Source organism: Pelodiscus sinensis, chromosome 1 (genome assembly GCF_052426305.1).
Source record: "Pelodiscus sinensis isolate ZL-2025 chromosome 1, ASM5242630v1, whole genome shotgun sequence".
Classification (NCBI taxonomy): domain Eukaryota; kingdom Metazoa; phylum Chordata; order Testudines; family Trionychidae; genus Pelodiscus; species Pelodiscus sinensis.
The window spans coordinates 356,947,098-356,967,843 of NC_143052.1; the positions used below are offsets into that span (position 1 = coordinate 356,947,098).

General features: G+C 46.1%; 2 protein-coding genes across 2 annotated transcripts; both read left to right on the forward strand.

Annotated features, from left to right (window-relative positions):
* Positions 1-5,324: 5,324 nt before the first annotated feature.
* Positions 5,325-6,164, forward strand: LOC149526111 (olfactory receptor 52E4-like). The gene is made up of 2 exons (XM_089773210.1): positions 5,325-5,508; positions 5,650-6,164. Exons 1-2 carry the CDS (start codon positions 5,325-5,327, stop codon positions 6,162-6,164), a joined length of 699 nt encoding a protein of 232 aa, XP_089629336.1.
* Positions 6,165-18,357: 12,193 nt separating this feature from the next.
* On the forward strand, positions 18,358-19,197 carry LOC102453781 (olfactory receptor 52E4-like). Its single transcript, XM_006134508.3, has 2 exons — positions 18,358-18,541; positions 18,683-19,197. The coding sequence occupies exons 1-2, from the start codon at positions 18,358-18,360 to the stop codon at positions 19,195-19,197; spliced, it is 699 nt and encodes a 232-aa protein (XP_006134570.2).
* Positions 19,198-20,746: the final 1,549 nt, after the last annotated feature.

Below are 20,746 nucleotides of genomic sequence, written 5' to 3' on the forward strand. Positions count from 1 at the left end.
AGAAGATGACTTCTCGTGTCTTGCTCACAACACTCCTGTTAATGCATCCCAGAATCATGTGTGCTTTTTTTGCAACAGTGTCACACTGTTGATTCATGTTTAACTTATCATCCACTATGACCCCTCGATCCCTTTCTGCAGGACTCCTTCCTAGACAGTCACTTCCCATTCTGCATGTGTGAAACGGATTGTTCCTTCCTAAGTGGAGCACTTTGCACTTGTCTTTATGAAACTTCATCCTGTTTACCTCAGACCATTTTTCTAGTTTGTCCAGATCAATTTGAATTATGACCCTATCCTCCAAAGCACTTGCAACCTCTACCACCTTGGTAACTTTTGCTAACTTAATGGGTGTACTATGCTAATATCTAAATCACTGATGAAAATACTGAACAGAACTGGTCCCAAAATTGAATCCTGTACAACACCATTTGTTAGGCCCTTGTAGCATGACTGTGAACCATTAATAACTACTCTCTGAGAATGATTATCTGGCTGGTTGTGCATCCACCATAACATAGCTTTATTTCCCCAGTTTATTGATAAGGTCATGAGGACCATCTCAAATGCTTTACTAAAGTCTATGTATACCACATCTACCGCTTCCCCCTCATTAACAAGACTTGTCCTATCAAAGAAAACGATCGGAGTAGTTTGACATGATTTGTTCGTTACAAAGTTATGCTGGTTGTTACCTATCATTTTATTATCTTCCAGAAGTTTGCAGAGGAATTCCTTAATTATTCGCCCCATTCTCTTTCCTGACAGAAGTTAAGTTGACTGGTCTGAAGCTTCCTGAGTTGTTCTCATTTCTATTTTCATAGATGGGCACTAAATTTGCCCTTTTCCAATAATCTGGGATTTCTTCCAGACTTGGGCTGTCTCTAGACAAAACCTCTCTGTCGACAGAGAGATGTAGATTAGACACGTCAAAATTGCTAATGAAGTGGGGATTTAAATATCCCGTGCTTCATTAGCAAAAACATGGCTAAAGCTTTTTTTCAAAATGGAGTTTTAAAAAAAAAAATACCCTGGCAGTCTAGATGCGGATCTTTTGAAAAATAAAGAAAACTGAGGTTTACAGGATCTTTCTAAAAAGGCTTTATTTTTCAAAAGATCCGCATCTAGAATGCCGGATTTTTTTGTGAAAAACCACCATTTTGAAAGAAAGTGGTCGCCTTTTTTACGTAATCAATTACGGGATATTTAAACCCTCCCTTCATTAGCAATTTCGACGTACATAATCTACATCCGAAATTAAAAGGTCAGCTCTCAAAAGACCTTTAGACAGTTCCTGGGCAGTATAAACTTTAAAAAGACACACTGAAAATGATATGGTTACACCCAAGACTCATCTAACAATGTTCCCTTTTGCTTTCTGAATGAACAGAAAACAGTCCGAGGATAAATGATTTCTTTACACCCCTAGCAAGCTGTATGTTAACAATAGACAATTACAGTCCCTATCTTCTTCTAGTTCTTTAAAAACACAGGTCTACATTACAAAGCTCCAGCTTATCGACCATAGGATGGCTCTCCTTCCCAGTCAGAGACTGAATCCGGGTCAATGAATCTGTAAGTTCCTTAGCCCACTCTGGTCATGTGTCACGCCACCATTTTTCCCAGGTCGGGATCTGTTTTTTTAATGAGCATGTGCCCAAAAAGAGGGACACTGGAAAGGGAGTGCGGCTCCAGGGGGCAGCTCTGGGAAAGGGGAGCTGAAGCAACTGAAGAGCTAGAGCGACTGAGGAGTGCGCCGGAGCTGAGCTGAAACTAGTCGGAGCTTCTTGGTGCTTGGCACGTAGGTCTCCACTCACAGAGGGAGGCTCTGAGTGTTGTTCAGTGTGGGAGACCCAGACACAGCTGCCAGGTGGTTTTCCAGAAACAGGAGCTTGGGCTCCTCACATTGCTTCAAAACAGCGAGACTGTGTTCTCCCTGGGACTGACAGGTTCTTTCCGTCCCATGCCCCCAAGATCCGCACAGGTGAGAGAGATTCTCTAAGCGTGAGGGAGGGACCAATGTTATGTCAGGGACATCCGGACTCCTGGGTTCTGTGTCTCAGCCTCCTGTTCACCCTCTCTATGACCTTGGGCAACTCAAGTTCCCCAGTGCCTCAGTTTACCTATCTCTATATTGACAGTGTGTTCCTAGTGACCTTCCTTTACCAGGGCTTTTGAAGACTCTTCCCTGAAAGGGAGATGATAGTTCCCGGTCTTGGATGTCGCACGGCCAGCCCCATGTGCCTGCAGAAAGTTTTCAAGTTTCCCCTCAGTGACCTGTCTCCAGACCTGTCTTAGTTCTGTCCCTCCCGGCCCTTTACAGAATGTCAGGCCCTGGGAAGAGCTCGGTAGTGTCCTCAGTTGTCTTCCTAATTAATCACAAAATATAAATATTCACAAAAACACAGAACAGCAAATTAACCTCTGGCTCAGCCCAAAGCCCAATGGATCCCATCTCCCTTTGGGAAGGCCCCTTAATTACTGTTTACTGCTAAAGCTGGAAAAATAGCCAGCTCATAAACAGGCTGGTTTCCTGCTTTTTTTGCATTCAGAGGCCACGTCTCCCCTGGAGTCAGAGCCAGCCCCACTGGGACTGCCCACAGCTGTGATATAACCAGGGCACAACCTTGTGTCGGCTCTTGGCATGGGACGCTGGTGCCGACACTGGGCTCAGAGAGCTGCGGGACACGGCTGCCTGGGAGGATTCCGAGGGAGGACATGTCCCTCTCAGCACTCACAGGTACTGTCTCGAGCTGAGGAGCTCCCCTGCTCCACAACCCCAGTGCAACATGGGCGTGACAGGATAGAGAGTCAGTCTGTGATGCTTTTTGTTCTGCAGAGCCACTAAAAATCCCAGGCACCCTCCCCCATAGGTGAGATTTTTCTAGTACCACAGGCCAAAATGTCCCTTTTGGCTGGGCCTTCAGGCTGGCTGGTTGCCTCTAACCCTGAGGAGGCTCCGTTTCAGCGCCACAGGGGATCTCTCAGGATAAAAGATATTAAGAGAGGCACAATACAAGGCCAATTCAGAGTCAATGACCCAGGCTTTCCTCAGGCCCCACTGAAGCAAAACCACCCTCGGAGCAAGAATTGAGGAACTGGTGAGACACAGGGAATATAAAAGCCGGATTCTATTTCTTTATTGATCGACTCATAGGATTGAAGGGGAAAAGGAGCCATTAGATCATTCTGTCAGACCCCCAGCAGAACACACACCAGTGATTTTAGCCAGGTACCCCTGTAACCAGCTCTGTGACTGGACACAGCACTTTAGCCGAGGCCTACCCAGTGCAACCCTGAGTCGTCCTGTCCCAGCTGTGACCTGTATGGCCGGCTGGGGTTCATGGAACCCCAAACTGTGTTTTCTTTTTCTGGCCATCAGCTAAAAATCCTCCTCCCACTCCCAAGAGGTGCAGCAGGTACCCCCTGGACAGGCAGCATGAGGATAATGGAAGTATCCTTTCACTCGCTTAGCCGCCATCTCTGGGGGAGGCGGGTGACCCACGGTGAAGGGAGCCCTGCAGTCAGTGTCAGTTGTATTGACCCTTCAGGGCTACAGCCGAGCCGCTGTGCCTCTCATGTCTAGTCGAGGTCTCAGGTAGATGCATCCTGTCTGGGTCTGCGGAGATGGGGAGCTGAAGCATCCCCCATTGGCTGTGTATCCCAGTGGCTACTCACCTTCCAGGTCATTCAGGAAAATATCAACGTTCCTCAGGGTTCGAGGTGAGCCCTGGAGATCCCCATTGGAAACATCCCCATTGGCCGATCTGTCAGCCAGCGAGGGCTGTTGTGTAGGTTTCCTGTCTACTTTTTCCAAGTGGGCTGTGGGATTGATTTGTCCATTCGTGACTCCTGTTCAGAACTCTGGGTTCTCCTGCAGATGTGGTTTAATAGCCCCTTCGGATGCTGATGGGCAGGAAAATATTTCATCACCTCATGTCCTAGCTGTGTCTCATACTGCTTCCTTCCCATCCCAACACAAAGCTATGAACTGATCTCATCTAGGTTTTCAGCAACATTTACAACTTTTCTTTCTCTGGCTGAGGATCATCCTAAACTTCTCCTAGGATTTGTTTTCTTCTTAATATATTTCCTAAACTGCTTAGTGTGATACATGGCTCTGCCAAGGATTTTTCCCTATTCTCTTTAACGTCTCTTATGATAACATCCTATTTCTATTGCTTGCGATCAATATTTCCCCTTCATCTGTTATGTGTTGCTTTTCTGCTCCACACCCTCTACCATTCGCTGCCTTCCTTTTCCCACTGACCTGCATTTTAAGCCAAAGTTATTCACTTGCTTCACTGAGGAATCATGAATTTTATGCATCTCAGAAGTTCCTGTGAAGAAATCCCAGTGCATGCGGGGGAGGGGCATTTCTCTCTTTGTCCATTTGAACGGTGGAAGTTCCATTATTGTCGTCTCCTCTCTCGTGTACGTGTCCATTAGATCTTCTTTCAACTCAAGAGTCCCAGTGTTTTCAGGCTGTTCCACTTTGGCAACCACCCCGACTCTAAGAGCCCGTCTCCGACACCGTTTCTGTCTGCTACACCCCTACAGAGAGACTAGATGGCCAAACCCCTGTATGCCCCGAGTGTCTTATTCTCCATCCCGTTCTCTAAGCATCCAAACTGTCCTTTGGTTTTGTCCACTGCGCTGACAGAGCAGGTGGGACCATGGAGCGTGTTGTCAATGATGTCAGCCCTTCTTTAACAAATGGGCTCTACCTGGAATGTTCCCTTGGCACTTGTCTTATTAAAGTTGTTTTGATTATTTTCCATTCTCCGATGAGCATGTAAGTTAATGGGGGACTCTCCGCATCACGGGCTCTGCAGTTTGGGTTTATTGCATTGAGGAACAAGGAATGAGAAGCATGAGGCAAACCCTTGTTATCTACTGGTGCTTGTGAGGGACCTGGAATTACTGAGCTTCAGAAAATATGGTCTGGGCCTTAGTAGGTTTAGCTGATACTAATTGCTTTTTTGAATAATAAAAATGTTATTTTCAGTGGGTGAAGAGCGACCAGCCTGCTTCCTCAATAAGGACGTTCTCCCATAGTGCTTGGTGTGTCTCATATTCACATTGTGTCTCCATCCAGGTATTTGCATTCCGACCATCACCTGCGACACTGGGCACATACCGAAAGTGAGGGGAATATAAGGTACTTGAAGGAGACTCCATTCTGCTTCCGCGTTGGCAGCCAGCTCCGGGACTCCATGGCAGATTCTAACACAACCGACTTCACCAACCCCTCCATCTTCATCCTGCTGGGCATCCCTGGCCTGGAGGGGGCCCATGGCTGGATCTCCATCCCCTTCTGTGTCATGTACATTGCAGCTATCTTGGGGAGCATCACCATTCTGTACATCGTGAAGACAGAGCCGAGCCTCCATGAGCCAATGTACTATTTCCTCTGCCTTCTGCTTCTCACCGACATGTTCCTATCCACGTCCCTTGTGCCCAAAACACTGAGCATCTTCTGGTTCAATTCTACAGAGATCACTTTTGGTGCTTGTTTCACCCAGCTGTACCTTAGTCACTGCTTTTTAGTCATACAGTCGGGGATCTTCGTGGCCATGGCGTTTGATCGCTACGTGGCCATCTGTGATCCCCTGAGACATTCCACCATCCTGACAAATTCCGTTGTAGCCAAGATCTGCGTGGCCGTGGTGCTGCGCGGCTTCATGATCATACTGCCCATTCCCATCATGGGGAGTCGGTTGCCATACTGCAGTAGCAACATCATCCCCCACTCGTACTGCAAGCACTTTTCTGTGGTGTCCCTGGCCTGTGCCGACATCCGCCCCAGTAGTTACTACAGCGTCTCTATGGTATTCCTTGTGCCCAGTGTGGATGGGTTTTTCATTGCTGTGTCCTACACCCAGATCCTCAGGGCCATCTTCCGAATGCCCACAAAGGACGCTCGGCTCAAGGCTTTTGGGACCTGTGGGACTCATCTCTGCGCCTTCTCAGCCTTGTGCATACCAGATCTCTTTGTTTCCCTCATGCAGAGGATTGGTTCTGATGTGCCCCTGCCTGTGCTCAGTGTCATGATCAATGTGAAACTCCTGGTGCCCCCCCTGCTACACCCGATCATCTATGGGGTGAGGACAAAGCAAATCCGGGACAGGCTGCTGTGGATATTGACTCAGAAAAGGGCCTAATGTTCACTCCCAGCACTCAGACTCTCCGACTCACCTCCGTACTGACCTGACTGGTGACATGACGCTGAGCCCTCTTTCCTGAATCGGTTGCTGGACAATCAGACAAATTCTGAGTCCTTTCATGATGTGACATTACAGGGTCAGCGTGAGAAACTGGGGGATCAGTCTAGGTACACGTCATAGAGTTGCCTCCTTTCGTATTGCTTGAATTTGTACCTCACCCTTTGGCAAAGCATTTCCACAGGCTGACTGTGAAGAAATACGTCATGCTGTTTGAAATCCTCTGCCTATTGATTGGGTGACCCCCAGTTGTGTTACAGGAAGGAATAAATAGTCTTTCCTTGACCCATTTTTACACAATCTTCATGACTTCATAGACCATCTCTTATCTTCCCAGTCATCTATTTTCCAAGTGGAAATGACACAATCTTTTAATCTCCCCTCCTGTAGGTGCTGTTCCATACCCCTAATTCTTTTCACTAACATTTCCAATTCTACAATGCATATTTTTTGAGAGTGGGCTACCAGATCTCCATGCATTGGTCCATAGTCTGACACACCAAGACAGGTGGCTTCACTAATTTGCTGGAGGGAAGATTTGCCGGGAGCTAAGTGAATACCAAGGACAGGTGGCTCCAATAATATGGTGGTAGGAAGACATTCCAGGAGCTGAGTGAATGGTTTTCTATTTCCACAACCTCGCCCTTTTTATATCCACCAAGTCATCTCTTTTTCAGTCTGAAAGGACACAGACTTTTTACTCTCTCCTTCTATAGAGTCATAGAATCTTAGAGCTTGAAGAGACCTCAGGAGGACATCAAGTGCAGCGTCCTATCCAAGGCAGGACAAATCTCAACTAAATTAACCCAGCCAGGGCTTTGTCAAGCCAAGATTTTTAAAAAAAACTCTAGGGATGAAGATTCCACCACTTCTCCAGGAAATCAACCCTAGTGCATCCCCACCCTCCTAGGGAAATAGTTTATCCTAATATCCAACCTAGAGCTTCACCACTCCAACTTGAGACTATTTCTCCTTGTTCTGCCATCTGTCACAACTGAGAACAGCCTCGCTGCATCTTCTTTGGAACCTCCTTTCAGGAAGTTGAAGGCTGCTATCAAATCCCCCCTCACTCTTCTCTTGTCTAGACTAAATTATCTCTTCAGAAATCTTTGTTATGCTCACATATTGCACCAGACCGGGATGACAAGTGACAGAAAAGAGAAACGAAAACTATTAGGAACAGATGGCTTAAAAAGAGATATTATTAAACCTGGGATGTTTTAGCTTAGGATAGGGAAGACCAATGGGAGTATGAGAGAGATCTAGGAAATGATAATGGGTTTTGAAAAAGTAAATGAGGAAGCGTCACTTACTCCTTCTCATAAGACACAAACTAGAGATCGCCTTACAGAATAAATCAACAAATGGTGTAAAACAAAACCAAAGGAATAATTCACATGATTCAACTTGCATAAAATCAGAGATTAATCAGATGGAGACTTCTCATCTTGGAAAAGGGATGTCGAAAGGGGTCACGAGGGTGGTAAATGAAATCATGATGAGTGGAGAAAATAAATCAAAATGTGTTCTGATATCATGTGGGGTAGGGATAAATTAATGAAATAAATTATTCACACAAGTTAAGGCCAACCTGTGGAAGTCTTTCCCAGAGTATGCTCTGTAAGCCAGTACTCTCAAAGGGCTACAAAAGGGAATAGCTAAGTTCATGGAAGGGTCTGTCAATAGCGATTCGCAAGGATGGGCAAGGATGGGACACCGTACTCCGTTTGCAAGAGGTTGTGAACGGGAGATGGGGATGACTCACTGGCTGAATGTTTGTTCTGCTCATTCCTTCTGAAGCACTTTGCACTGGCCACTGTGGGATGTCAAGATACCGATCTAGAGGGACATTTAGTCGAACTCAGTAAGGCCCTGCTTATGTTCCGGTCCTGCAGGAGTAAGACTGTGTTTGTATGAATCTGGGGACCTCTTCTGCAGAGGTGATTGCTGAAAATCTTGTTCGTCAAAGTTATACTAAGGCCTAAAAATCAGACACACCATCTCGTGGGTCAATTAGTATTTCATGTCTTCACCAAATACATGCTTACGCACAATTCTTGCTATATAAAGTCAGATTTTTTAAAAATCAAGAAAGAATGAAAGCGAGAGAGAGAAAAGCGGGAATTATTGGTGAAAAAACTAACCATGATGAATCGTAGAAACATAGCTCTGGAAGGGACCTCGAGAGGTCATCAAGTCCAGTCCCCTGCCATCAGAGCAGGAACAAGGACCATCTAGATCATCCCTGACAGGTGCCTGTCCAACCTGCTCTTAAATATCTCCAGTGATGGAGATTCTACAATTCCACAGCAATTTATTCCAGTGTTTAACCACCCTTTCAGGTAGGAAGGGGTTTTTTTCTGAATGTCCAACCCAAACTTCCCTTTCTGCAGTATAAGCCCGTTACTTCTTGTCCTATCAAAAAAGGTCAAGGAGAACCATTTTCTCCCTCCTTGTTATCACACCCTTTTAGTTACTTGAATGTTGTCCTCTCTAATTCTTCTCTTTTCCAAATCAAATCAACACAATTCTTCCATGTTTTCTCGTACTTTAATCATTGTCATGCTGTTCTCTGGACATTCTCCAAGTTCACCACAGCTTCCTTGAAATGTGGTTCCCAGAACTGGACACAGTCCTTCAACTGAGCCCTAACTGGTGCAGAGTGAAGCAGAAGAATGATTTCTCCTGTCTTGCTCATAGCACTCCTGTTAATCCATCCCAGAACCACATTTGCTTTTTTTGCAGCAGGGTTGATTCATGTTTAACTTGTCAACTACTATGACCCCTCGATCTCTTTCTGCAGGATTCCTTCCTAGACAGTCACTTCTCAATCTGTACGTGTGAAGTGGATTGTTCCATCCTAAGTGGAGCACTTTGCACTTGTCCTAATTGAATTTCAAAATGTTTACCTCAGACCTTTTGTCCAGTTTCTCCAGATTATATTGAATGATGAGCCTGTCCTCCAAAGCACTTGCAACCGCTCTCAGCTTGGTAACTTCTGCTAACTTCATGGGTGTACTATTCCACTATCTAAATCATTGATGAAAATAGTGAACAGAACGAGTCCTAAAACTGAATCGTCCACAACACCATTTGTTAGGCCCTACTAGCATGACTGTGAACCATTAATAACTACTCTCTGAGAATGATTATCTTGCCAGTTATGTACTCACCATATCGTAGTTTTATTTCCCCAGATTATTAATAAGGTCATGTGGACCATATCAAATGCTTTACTAAAGTCTATGTATACCACATCGACTGCTTCCCCCGCATAAACAAGACTTGTCCTATCAAAGAAAACTATCAGAGTGGTTTGACATGATTTGTTCGTTACAAATTCATGCTGGCTGTTACCTATCACTTTATAATCTTCCAAATGTTTGCAGAGGAATTTCTTAATTATTTGCCCCATTATCTTTCCTGACAGAAGCTAATCTAAATGGACTGTAGCTTCCCGAGTTGTTCTCATTTCTTTTTCATAGATGGGCAAGAGATTTGCCCTTTTCCATTTATCTGGGATCTCTTCCAGACTTAGATAGGCCTGAAATTGAAAGGTCAGGTTCCAAAAGCCCTTTACACAATTCCTGGGCAGCATAAACTTTACAAAAGGCACACTGAAAATGACATGGTTACATCAAGACTAATCTAAAAATGGTCCGTTTTGATCTCTGAATGAACAGAAAACAGTCCTAGAAGAAATCATTTGTTTACACCGTTAACCTCTGGCAAGCTGTATGTAAACAACAGACAATGACAGACCCTCTTTTCTGCTAGTTCTTTACAAACACAGGTCTGCATGTCAAAGCTCCACCCTATCTTTTCTAACCATGGCTAAAGACTGAATGTGGGTGAGTAGCTTAGACCGCTGTGGTCATGTGTCAAACAACCATTTTCCGGGCCGGAACCTGTTGGCTTTAATGAACATATGCCCCAAAAGAGGGACACTGGAAAGGGAGTGCGGTTTCAGGGTGCAGTTCTAGGAAGGATGAGCTGGCGCAACTGAGGAGTGCGCCGGAGCTGAGCTGAAACCAGTCTGAGGTTCTTGGTGCTTGGCGCACAGGTCTCCACGCACAGAAGGAAGCCCTGAGTGTTGTTAAGTGTGGGGGGCCCACTCGCAGCTGTCAGGTGGGTCTCCAGCGCTGGGAGGTTGGGCTCTTCACATTGCTTCACAACCGTGTGACTGCCTGCCCCCTGGGCCTGACAGGATCTGTCCGTCCCACGCCCCCAAGATCTGCACAGGTGAGAGAGACTTTCTTGGCGTGAGAACATAAGAACATAAGAACAGCCGTACTGGGTCAGACCAAAGGTCCTTCTAGCCCAGTAGCCTGTCTGCCGACAGTGGCCAACACCAGGTGCCCCAGAGAGGGTGGACCGAAGACAGCGATCAAGTGATTTGTCTCCTGCCATCTCTCTCCAGCTTCTGACAAACAGAGGCCAAGGACACCATTTTATCCCCTGGCTAATAGCCTTTTATGACCCTAACCTCCATGAAATTATCTAGCTTCTCTTTAAACTCTATTATAGTCCTAGCCTTCACAGCCTCCTCTGGCAAGGAGTTCCACAGGTTGACTACTCGCTGTGTGAAGAAGAACTTTCTTTTATTAGTTTTAAACTTGCTCCCCATTAATTTCATTTGGTGTCCTCTAGTTCTTCTATTTAGGGAACTAATAAATAAGTTCTTTATCAGGCCTCTCCACACCACTCATGATTTTATAGACCTCTATCATATCCCCCCTCAGTCTCCTCTTTTTTAAACTGAAAAGTCCCAGTCGCTTTAACTTCTCCTCATATGGGACCCGTTCCAAACCCCTAATCATTTTAGTTGCCCTTTTCTGAACCCTTTCCAAGGCCAAAATATCTTTTTTGAGGTGAGGAGACCACATCTGTACACAGTATTCAAGATGTGGGCTACCATAGTTTTTTACGGGGCAGTAAGATATTCTGGGTCTTATTTTCTATCCCGTTCCTAATAATTCCTAGCATCCTATTTGTCTTTTTGACCGCCGCTGCACACTGCGTGGAAGTTTTCAGAGAACTGTCCATGATAACTCCAAGATCTCTTTCCTGATTTGTCGTAGCCAAATTAGCCCCCATTTGTCGTAGCCAAATTAGCCACCTATAGTTGGGGTTATTTTTCCCGATGTGCATTACTTTACACTTATCCACATTAAATTTCATTTGCCATTTTGTTGCCCAATCACTCAGTTTGGTGAGATCTTCTTGGAGTCCCTCACAGTCTGCTTCTGTCTTGACTATCCTAAACAGTTTGGTATCATCTGCAAACTTTACTACCTCACTGATTACCCCTTTCTCCAGATCCTATATGAATAAGTTGAAAAGGATTGGTCCCAGCACTGACCCTTGGGGCACACCACTAGTTACCCCTCTCCAATCTGAAAATTTACCATTTATTCCGCCCCTTTGTTTCTTGTCTTTTAACCAGCTCTCAATCCAAGAAACGATTATCCCATGGCCATGTAATTTACACAAGAGCCTTTGGTGAGGGACCTTGTCAAAGGCTTTCTGAAAATCCAAGTATACTATATCTACTGGATCCCCCTTATCTGCATGTTTGTTAACCCCTTCAAAGAACTCTAATGGTATGTCTGCACTACAAAGTTAATACGAACTAACAACCGTTAGTTCGAATTAACTATGATGGGCGCTACACATACAAACCGCTAATTGGAACTTAATTCGAACTAGCAGAGCGCTTAATTTGAACTAGGTAAACCTCATTCTACGAGGACTAACGCCTAGTTCGAATTAAGTAGTTCGAATTAAGGACTGTGTAACCACTAAATTCGAACTAGAGGGAGGCTAGCCCTCCCCAGCTTGCCCTGGTGGCCACTCTGGGCACAACCAGGGAAACTCGTCTGCCCCCCTCCCGGCCCCGGAGCCCTTAAAGGAGCACGGTCTGGCTATGGTGCCCGTTCCAGTTGCAAGCCTGCCAGCACCCTGCCTGCGGTCCCTGCATCTGGCAAGGCACAAGCCAGCCACCCGCTGCCACCCAGCCCTCCATCTCTTCCCGGGACCAGACCATTCTTGGGACTAGTGGGGTATTCCCGGAGGTTTATTCCCCACTTTGCTTCCAGGGCGTGTCCCCTGACAGACTTAACAAGAGCCCGGGGCCCAGATGGGGTGAAATGGACCCCAACAGCAGAGGATGCATTCAATGACTTAAAATCAGCCCTGTGAAGTGACCCAGTGCTCAGAGCCCCAGATTTTGAGAGAGAGTTCGTACTACAGACCGACGCCTCGGAAGTTGGATTAGAATCATAGAATACTAGGACTGGAAGGGACCTCAAGAGGTCATCGAATCCAGTCCCCTGCCCTCATCGCAGGACCCAGCACTGTCTAGACCATCCCAGATAGACATTTATCTAAGCTACTCTTAAATATCTCCACAGATGGGGATTCCACAACCTCCCTGGGCAATTTATTCCAGTGTTTGACCACCCTGACAGTTAGGAACTTTTTCCTAATGTCCAACCAAAACCTCCCTTGCTGCAGTTTAAGCCCATTGCTCCTTGTTCTATCCCCAGAGGCCAAAATGAACAAGTTGTCACCCTCCTCCTTATGACACCCTTTTAGATACCTGAAAACTGCTCTCATGTCCCCCCTCAATCTTCTATTTTCTAAACTAAACAATCCTAATTCCCTCATAGGTCATGTTCTCTTGACCTTTCATCGTTCTTGTTGCACTTCTCTGGACCCTCTCCAATTTCTCCACATCTTTCTTGAAATGCGGTGCCTGGAACTGGACACACTAGTCCAACAGAGACTTAATAGGTGCAGAGTAAAGTAGAAGATGACTTCTCGTGTCTTGCTCACAACACTCCTGTTAATGCATCCCAGAATCATGTGTGCTTTTTTTGCAACAGTGTCGCACTGTTGATTCATGTTTAACTTATCATCCACTATGACCCCTCGATCCCTTTCTGCAGGACTCCTTCCTAGACAGTCACTTCCCATTCTGCATGTGTGAAACGGATTGTTCCTTCCTAAGTGGAGCACTTTGCACTTGTCTTTATTAAACTTCATCCTGTTTACCTCAGACCATTTTTCTAGTTTGTCCAGATCAATTTGAATTATGACCCTATCCTCCAAAGCACTTGCAACCCCTCCCAGCTTGGTAACTTTTGCTAACTTAATGGGTGTACTATGCTAATATCTAAATCACTGATGAAAATACTGAACAGAACTGGTCCCAAAATTGAATCCTGTACAACACCATTTGTTAGGCCCTTGTAGCATGACTGTGAACCATTAATAACTACTCTCTGAGAATGATTATCTGGCTGGTTGTGCATCCACCATAACATAGCTTTATTTCCCCAGTTTATTGATAAGGTCATGAGGACCATCTCAAATGCTTTACTAAAGTCTATGTATACCACATCTACCGCTTCCCCCTCATTAACAAGACTTGTCCTATCAAAGAAAACGATCGGAGTAGTTTGACATGATTTGTTCGTTACAAAGTTATGCTGGTTGTTACCTATCATTTTATTATCTTCCAGAAGTTTGCAGAGGAATTCCTTAATTATTCGCCCCATTCTCTTTCCTGACAGAAGTTAAGTTGACTGGTCTGAAGCTTCCTGAGTTGTTCTCATTTCTATTTTCATAGATGGGCACTAAATTTGCCCTTTTCCAATAATCTGGGATTTCTTCCAGACTTGGGCTGTCTCTAGACAAAACCTCTCTGTCGACAGAGAGATGTAGATTAGACACGTCAAAATTGCTAATGAAGTGGGGATTTAAATATCCCGTGCTTCATTAGCAAAAACATGGCTAAAGCTTTTTTTCAAAATGGAGTTTTAAAAAAAAAAATACCCTGGCAGTCTAGATGCGGATCTTTTGAAAAATAAAGAAAACTGAGGTTTACAGGATCTTTCTAAAAAGGCTTTATTTTTCAAAAGATCCGCATCTAGAATGCCGGATTTTTTTGTGAAAAACCACCATTTTGAAAGAAAGTGGTCGCCTTTTTTACGTAATCAATTACGGGATATTTAAACCCTCCCTTCATTAGCAATTTCGACGTACATAATCTACATCCGAAATTAAAAGGTCAGCTCTCAAAAGACCTTTAGACAGTTCCTGGGCAGTATAAACTTTAAAAAGACACACTGAAAATGATATGGTTACACCCAAGACTCATCTAACAATGTTCCCTTTTGCTTTCTGAATGAACAGAAAACAGTCCGAGGATAAATGATTTCTTTACACCCCTAGCAAGCTGTATGTTAACAATAGACAATTACAGTCCCTATCTTCTTCTAGTTCTTTAAAAACACAGGTCTACATTACAAAGCTCCAGCTTATCGACCATAGGATGGCTCTCCTTCCCAGTCAGAGACTGAATCCGGGTCAATGAATCTGTAAGTTCCTTAGCCCACTCTGGTCATGTGTCACGCCACCATTTTTCCCAGGTCGGGATCTGTTTTTTTAATGAGCATGTGCCCAAAAAGAGGGACACTGGAAAGGGAGTGCGGCTCCAGGGGGCAGCTCTGGGAAAGGGGAGCTGAAGCAACTGAAGAGCTAGAGCGACTGAGGAGTGCGCCGGAGCTGAGCTGAAACTAGTCGGAGCTTCTTGGTGCTTGGCACGTAGGTCTCCACTCACAGAGGGAGGCTCTGAGTGTTGTTCAGTGTGGGAGACCCAGACACAGCTGCCAGGTGGTTTTCCAGAAACAGGAGCTTGGGCTCCTCACATTGCTTCAAAACAGCGAGACTGTGTTCTCCCTGGGACTGACAGGTTCTTTCCGTCCCATGCCCCCAAGATCCGCACAGGTGAGAGAGATTCTCTAAGCGTGAGGGAGGGACCAATGTTATGTCAGGGACATCCGGACTCCTGGGTTCTGTGTCTCAGCCTCCTGTTCACCCTCTCTATGACCTTGGGCAACTCAAGTTCCCCAGTGCCTCAGTTTACCTATCTCTATATTGACAGTGTGTTCCTAGTGACCTTCCTTTACCAGGGCTTTTGAAGACTCTTCCCTGAAAGGGAGATGATAGTTCCCGGTCTTGGATGTCGCACGGCCAGCCCCATGTGCCTGCAGAAAGTTTTCAAGTTTCCCCTCAGTGACCTGTCTCCAGACCTGTCTTAGTTCTGTCCCTCCCGGCCCTTTACAGAATGTCAGGCCCTGGGAAGAGCTCGGTAGTGTCCTCAGTTGTCTTCCTAATTAATCACAAAATATAAATATTCACAAAAACACAGAACAGCAAATTAACCTCTGGCTCAGCCCAAAGCCCAATGGATCCCATCTCCCTTTGGGAAGGCCCCTTAATTACTGTTTACTGCTAAAGCTGGAAAAATAGCCAGCTCATAAACAGGCTGGTTTCCTGCTTTTTTTGCATTCAGAGGCCACGTCTCCCCTGGAGTCAGAGCCAGCCCCACTGGGACTGCCCACAGCTGTGATATAACCAGGGCACAACCTTGTGTCGGCTCTTGGCATGGGACGCTGGTGCCGACACTGGGCTCAGAGAGCTGCGGGACACGGCTGCCTGGGAGGATTCCGAGGGAGGACATGTCCCTCTCAGCACTCACAGGTACTGTCTCGAGCTGAGGAGCTCCCCTGCTCCACAACCCCAGTGCAACATGGGCGTGACAGGATAGAGAGTCAGTCTGTGATGCTTTTTGTTCTGCAGAGCCACTAAAAATCCCAGGCACCCTCCCCCATAGGTGAGATTTTTCTAGTACCACAGGCCAAAATGTCCCTTTTGGCTGGGCCTTCAGGCTGGCTGGTTGCCTCTAACCCTGAGGAGGCTCCGTTTCAGCGCCACAGGGGATCTCTCAGGATAAAAGATATTAAGAGAGGCACAATACAAGGCCAATTCAGAGTCAATGACCCAGGCTTTCCTCAGGCCCCACTGAAGCAAAACCACCCTCGGAGCAAGAATTGAGGAACTGGTGAGACACAGGGAATATAAAAGCCGGATTCTATTTCTTTATTGATCGACTCATAGGATTGAAGGGGAAAAGGAGCCATTAGATCATTCTGTCAGACCCCCAGCAGAACACACACCAGTGATTTTAGCCAGGTACCCCTGTAACCAGCTCTGTGACTGGACACAGCACTTTAGCCGAGGCCTACCCAGTGCAACCCTGAGTCGTCCTGTCCCAGCTGTGACCTGTATGGCCGGCTGGGGTTCATGGAACCCCAAACTGTGTTTTCTTTTTCTGGCCATCAGCTAAAAATCCTCCTCCCACTCCCAAGAGGTGCAGCAGGTACCCCCTGGACAGGCAGCATGAGGATAATGGAAGTATCCTTTCACTCGCTTAGCCGCCATCTCTGGGGGAGGCGGGTGACCCACGGTGAAGGGAGCCCTGCAGTCAGTGTCAGTTGTATTGACCCTTCAGGGCTACAGCCGAGCCGCTGTGCCTCTCATGTCTAGTCGAGGTCTCAGGTAGATGCATCCTGTCTGGGTCTGCGGAGATGGGGAGCTGAAGCATCCCCCATTGGCTGTGTATCCCAGTGGCTACTCACCTTCCAGGTCATTCAGGAAAATATCAACGTTCCTCAGGGTTCGAGGTGAGCCCTGGAGATCCCCATTGGAAACATCCCCATTGGCCGATCTGTCAGCCAGCGAGGGCTGTTGTGTAGGTTTCCTGTCTACTTTTTCCAAGTGGGCTGTGGGATTGATTTGTCCATTCGTGACTCCTGTTCAGAACTCTGGGTTCTCCTGCAGATGTGGTTTAATAGCCCCTTCGGATGCTGATGGGCAGGAAAATATTTCATCACCTCATGTCCTAGCTGTGTCTCATACTGCTTCCTTCCCATCCCAACACAAAGCTATGAACTGATCTCATCTAGGTTTTCAGCAACATTTACAACTTTTCTTTCTCTGGCTGAGGATCATCCTAAACTTCTCCTAGGATTTGTTTTCTTCTTAATATATTTCCTAAACTGCTTAGTGTGATACATGGCTCTGCCAAGGATTTTTCCCTATTCTCTTTAACGTCTCTTATGATAACATCCTATTTCTATTGCTTGCGATCAATATTTCCCCTTCATCTGTTATGTGTTGCTTTTCTGCTCCACACCCTCTACCATTCGCTGCCTTCCTTTTCCCACTGACCTGCATTTTAAGCCAAAGTTATTCACTTGCTTCACTGAGGAATCATGAATTTTATGCATCTCAGAAGTTCCTGTGAAGAAATCCCAGTGCATGCGGGGGAGGGGCATTTCTCTCTTTGTCCATTTGAACGGTGGAAGTTCCATTATTGTCGTCTCCTCTCTCGTGTACGTGTCCATTAGATCTTCTTTCAACTCAAGAGTCCCAGTGTTTTCAGGCTGTTCCACTTTGGCAACCACCCCGACTCTAAGAGCCCGTCTCCGACACCGTTTCTGTCTGCTACACCCCTACAGAGAGACTAGATGGCCAAACCCCTGTATGCCCCGAGTGTCTTATTCTCCATCCCGTTCTCTAAGCATCCAAACTGTCCTTTGGTTTTGTCCACTGCGCTGACAGAGCAGGTGGGACCATGGAGCGTGTTGTCAATGATGTCAGCCCTTCTTTAACAAATGGGCTCTACCTGGAATGTTCCCTTGGCACTTGTCTTATTAAAGTTGTTTTGATTATTTTCCATTCTCCGATGAGCATGTAAGTTAATGGGGGACTCTCCGCATCACGGGCTCTGCAGTTTGGGTTTATTGCATTGAGGAACAAGGAATGAGAAGCATGAGGCAAACCCTTGTTATCTACTGGTGCTTGTGAGGGACCTGGAATTACTGAGCTTCAGAAAATATGGTCTGGGCCTTAGTAGGTTTAGCTGATACTAATTGCTTTTTTGAATAATAAAAATGTTATTTTCAGTGGGTGAAGAGCGACCAGCCTGCTTCCTCAATAAGGACGTTCTCCCATAGTGCTTGGTGTGTCTCATATTCACATTGTGTCTCCATCCAGGTATTTGCATTCCGACCATCACCTGCGACACTGGGCACATACCGAAAGTGAGGGGAATATAAGGTACTTGAAGGAGACTCCATTCTGCTTCCGCGTTGGCAGCCAGCTCCGGGACTCCATGGCAGATTCTAACACAACCGACTTCACCAACCCCTCCATCTTCATCCTGCTGGGCATCCCTGGCCTGGAGGGGGCCCATGGCTGGATCTCCATCCCCTTCTGTGTCATGTACATTGCAGCTATCTTGGGGAGCATCACCATTCTGTACATCGTGAAGACAGAGCCGAGCCTCCATGAGCCAATGTACTATTTCCTCTGCCTTCTGCTTCTCACCGACATGTTCCTATCCACGTCCCTTGTGCCCAAAACACTGAGCATCTTCTGGTTCAATTCTACAGAGATCACTTTTGGTGCTTGTTTCACCCAGCTGTACCTTAGTCACTGCTTTTTAGTCATACAGTCGGGGATCTTCGTGGCCATGGCGTTTGATCGCTACGTGGCCATCTGTGATCCCCTGAGACATTCCACCATCCTGACAAATTCCGTTGTAGCCAAGATCTGCGTGGCCGTGGTGCTGCGCGGCTTCATGATCATACTGCCCATTCCCATCATGGGGAGTCGGTTGCCATACTGCAGTAGCAACATCATCCCCCACTCGTACTGCAAGCACTTTTCTGTGGTGTCCCTGGCCTGTGCCGACATCCGCCCCAGTAGTTACTACAGCGTCTCTATGGTATTCCTTGTGCCCAGTGTGGATGGGTTTTTCATTGCTGTGTCCTACACCCAGATCCTCAGGGCCATCTTCCGAATGCCCACAAAGGACGCTCGGCTCAAGGCTTTTGGGACCTGTGGGACTCATCTCTGCGCCTTCTCAGCCTTGTGCATACCAGATCTCTTTGTTTCCCTCATGCAGAGGATTGGTTCTGATGTGCCCCTGCCTGTGCTCAGTGTCATGATCAATGTGAAACTCCTGGTGCCCCCCCTGCTACACCCGATCATCTATGGGGTGAGGACAAAGCAAATCCGGGACAGGCTGCTGTGGATATTGACTCAGAAAAGGGCCTAATGTTCACTCCCAGCACTCAGACTCTCCGACTCACCTCCGTACTGACCTGACTGGTGACATGACGCTGAGCCCTCTTTCCTGAATCGGTTGCTGGACAATCAGACAAATTCTGAGTCCTTTCATGATGTGACATTACAGGGTCAGCGTGAGAAACTGGGGGATCAGTCTAGGTACACGTCATAGAGTTGCCTCCTTTCGTATTGCTTGAATTTGTACCTCACCCTTTGGCAAAGCATTTCCACAGGCTGACTGTGAAGAAATACGTCATGCTGTTTGAAATCCTCTGCCTATTGATTGGGTGACCCCCAGTTGTGTTACAGGAAGGAATAAATAGTCTTTCCTTGACCCATTTTTACACAATCTTCATGACTTCATAGACCATCTCTTATCTTCCCAGTCATCTATTTTCCAAGTGGAAATGACACAATCTTTTAATCTCCCCTCCTGTAGGTGCTGTTCCATACCCCTAATTCTTTTCACTAACATTTCCAATTCTACAATGCATATTTTTTGAGAGTGGGCTACCAGATCTCCATGCATTGGTCCATAGTCTGACACACCAAGACAGGTGGCTTCACTAATTTGCTGGAGGGAAGATTTGCCGGGAGCTAAGTGAATACCAAGGACAGGTGGCTCCAATAATATGGTGGTAGGAAGACATTCCAGGAGCTGAGTGAATGGTTTTCTATTTCCACAACCTCGCCCTTTTTATATCCACCAAGTCATCTCTTTTTCAGTCTGAAAGGACACAGACTTTTTACTCTCTCCTTCTATAGAGTCATAGAATCTTAGAGCTTGAAGAGACCTCAGGAGGACATCAAGTGCAGCGTCCTATCCAAGGCAGGACAAATCTCAACTAAATTAACCCAGCCAGGGCTTTGTCAAGCCAAGATTTTTAAAAAAAACTCTAGGGATGAAGATTCCACCACTTCTCCAGGAAATCAACCCTAGTGCATCCCCACCCTCCTAGGGAAATAGTTTATCCTAATATCCAACCTAGAGCTTCACCACTCCAACTTGAGACTATTTCTCCTTGTTCTGCCATCTGTCACAACTGAGAACAGCCTCGCTGCATCTTCTTTGGAACCTCCTTTCAGGAAGTTGAAGGCTGCTATCAAATCCCCCCTCACTCTTCTCTTGTCTAGACTAAATTATCTCTTCAGAAATCTTTGTTATGCTCACATATTGCACCAGACCGGGATGACAAGTGACAGAAAAGAGAAACGAAAACTATTAGGAACAGATGGCTTAAAAAGAGATATTATTAAACCTGGGATGTTTTAGCTTAGGATAGGGAAGACCAATGGGAGTATGAGAGAGATCTAGGAAATGATAATGGGTTTTGAAAAAGTAAATGAGGAAGCGTCACTTACTCCTTCTCATAAGACACAAACTAGAGATCGCCTTACAGAATAAATCAACAAATGGTGTAAAACAAAACCAAAGGAATAATTCACATGATTCAACTTGCATAAAATCAGAGATTAATCAGATGGAGACTTCTCATCTTGGAAAAGGGATGTCGAAAGGGGTCACGAGGGTGGTAAAT

What these genes read in the sequence shown, in the direction of transcription:
- LOC149526111 (XM_089773210.1), top strand. Translation starts at nt 5,325, where the DNA reads ATGTACATTGCAGCTATCTTGGGGAGCATCACCATTCTGTACATCGTG. An exon ending in TTCTACAGAGATCACTTTTG is followed by an intron (nt 5,509 to 5,649) that starts GTGCTTGTTTCA and finishes ATTCCGTTGTAG; the next exon opens with CCAAGATCTGCGTGGCCGTG.
- LOC102453781 (XM_006134508.3), top strand. Translation starts at nt 18,358, where the DNA reads ATGTACATTGCAGCTATCTTGGGGAGCATCACCATTCTGTACATCGTG. An exon ending in TTCTACAGAGATCACTTTTG is followed by an intron (nt 18,542 to 18,682) that starts GTGCTTGTTTCA and finishes ATTCCGTTGTAG; the next exon opens with CCAAGATCTGCGTGGCCGTG.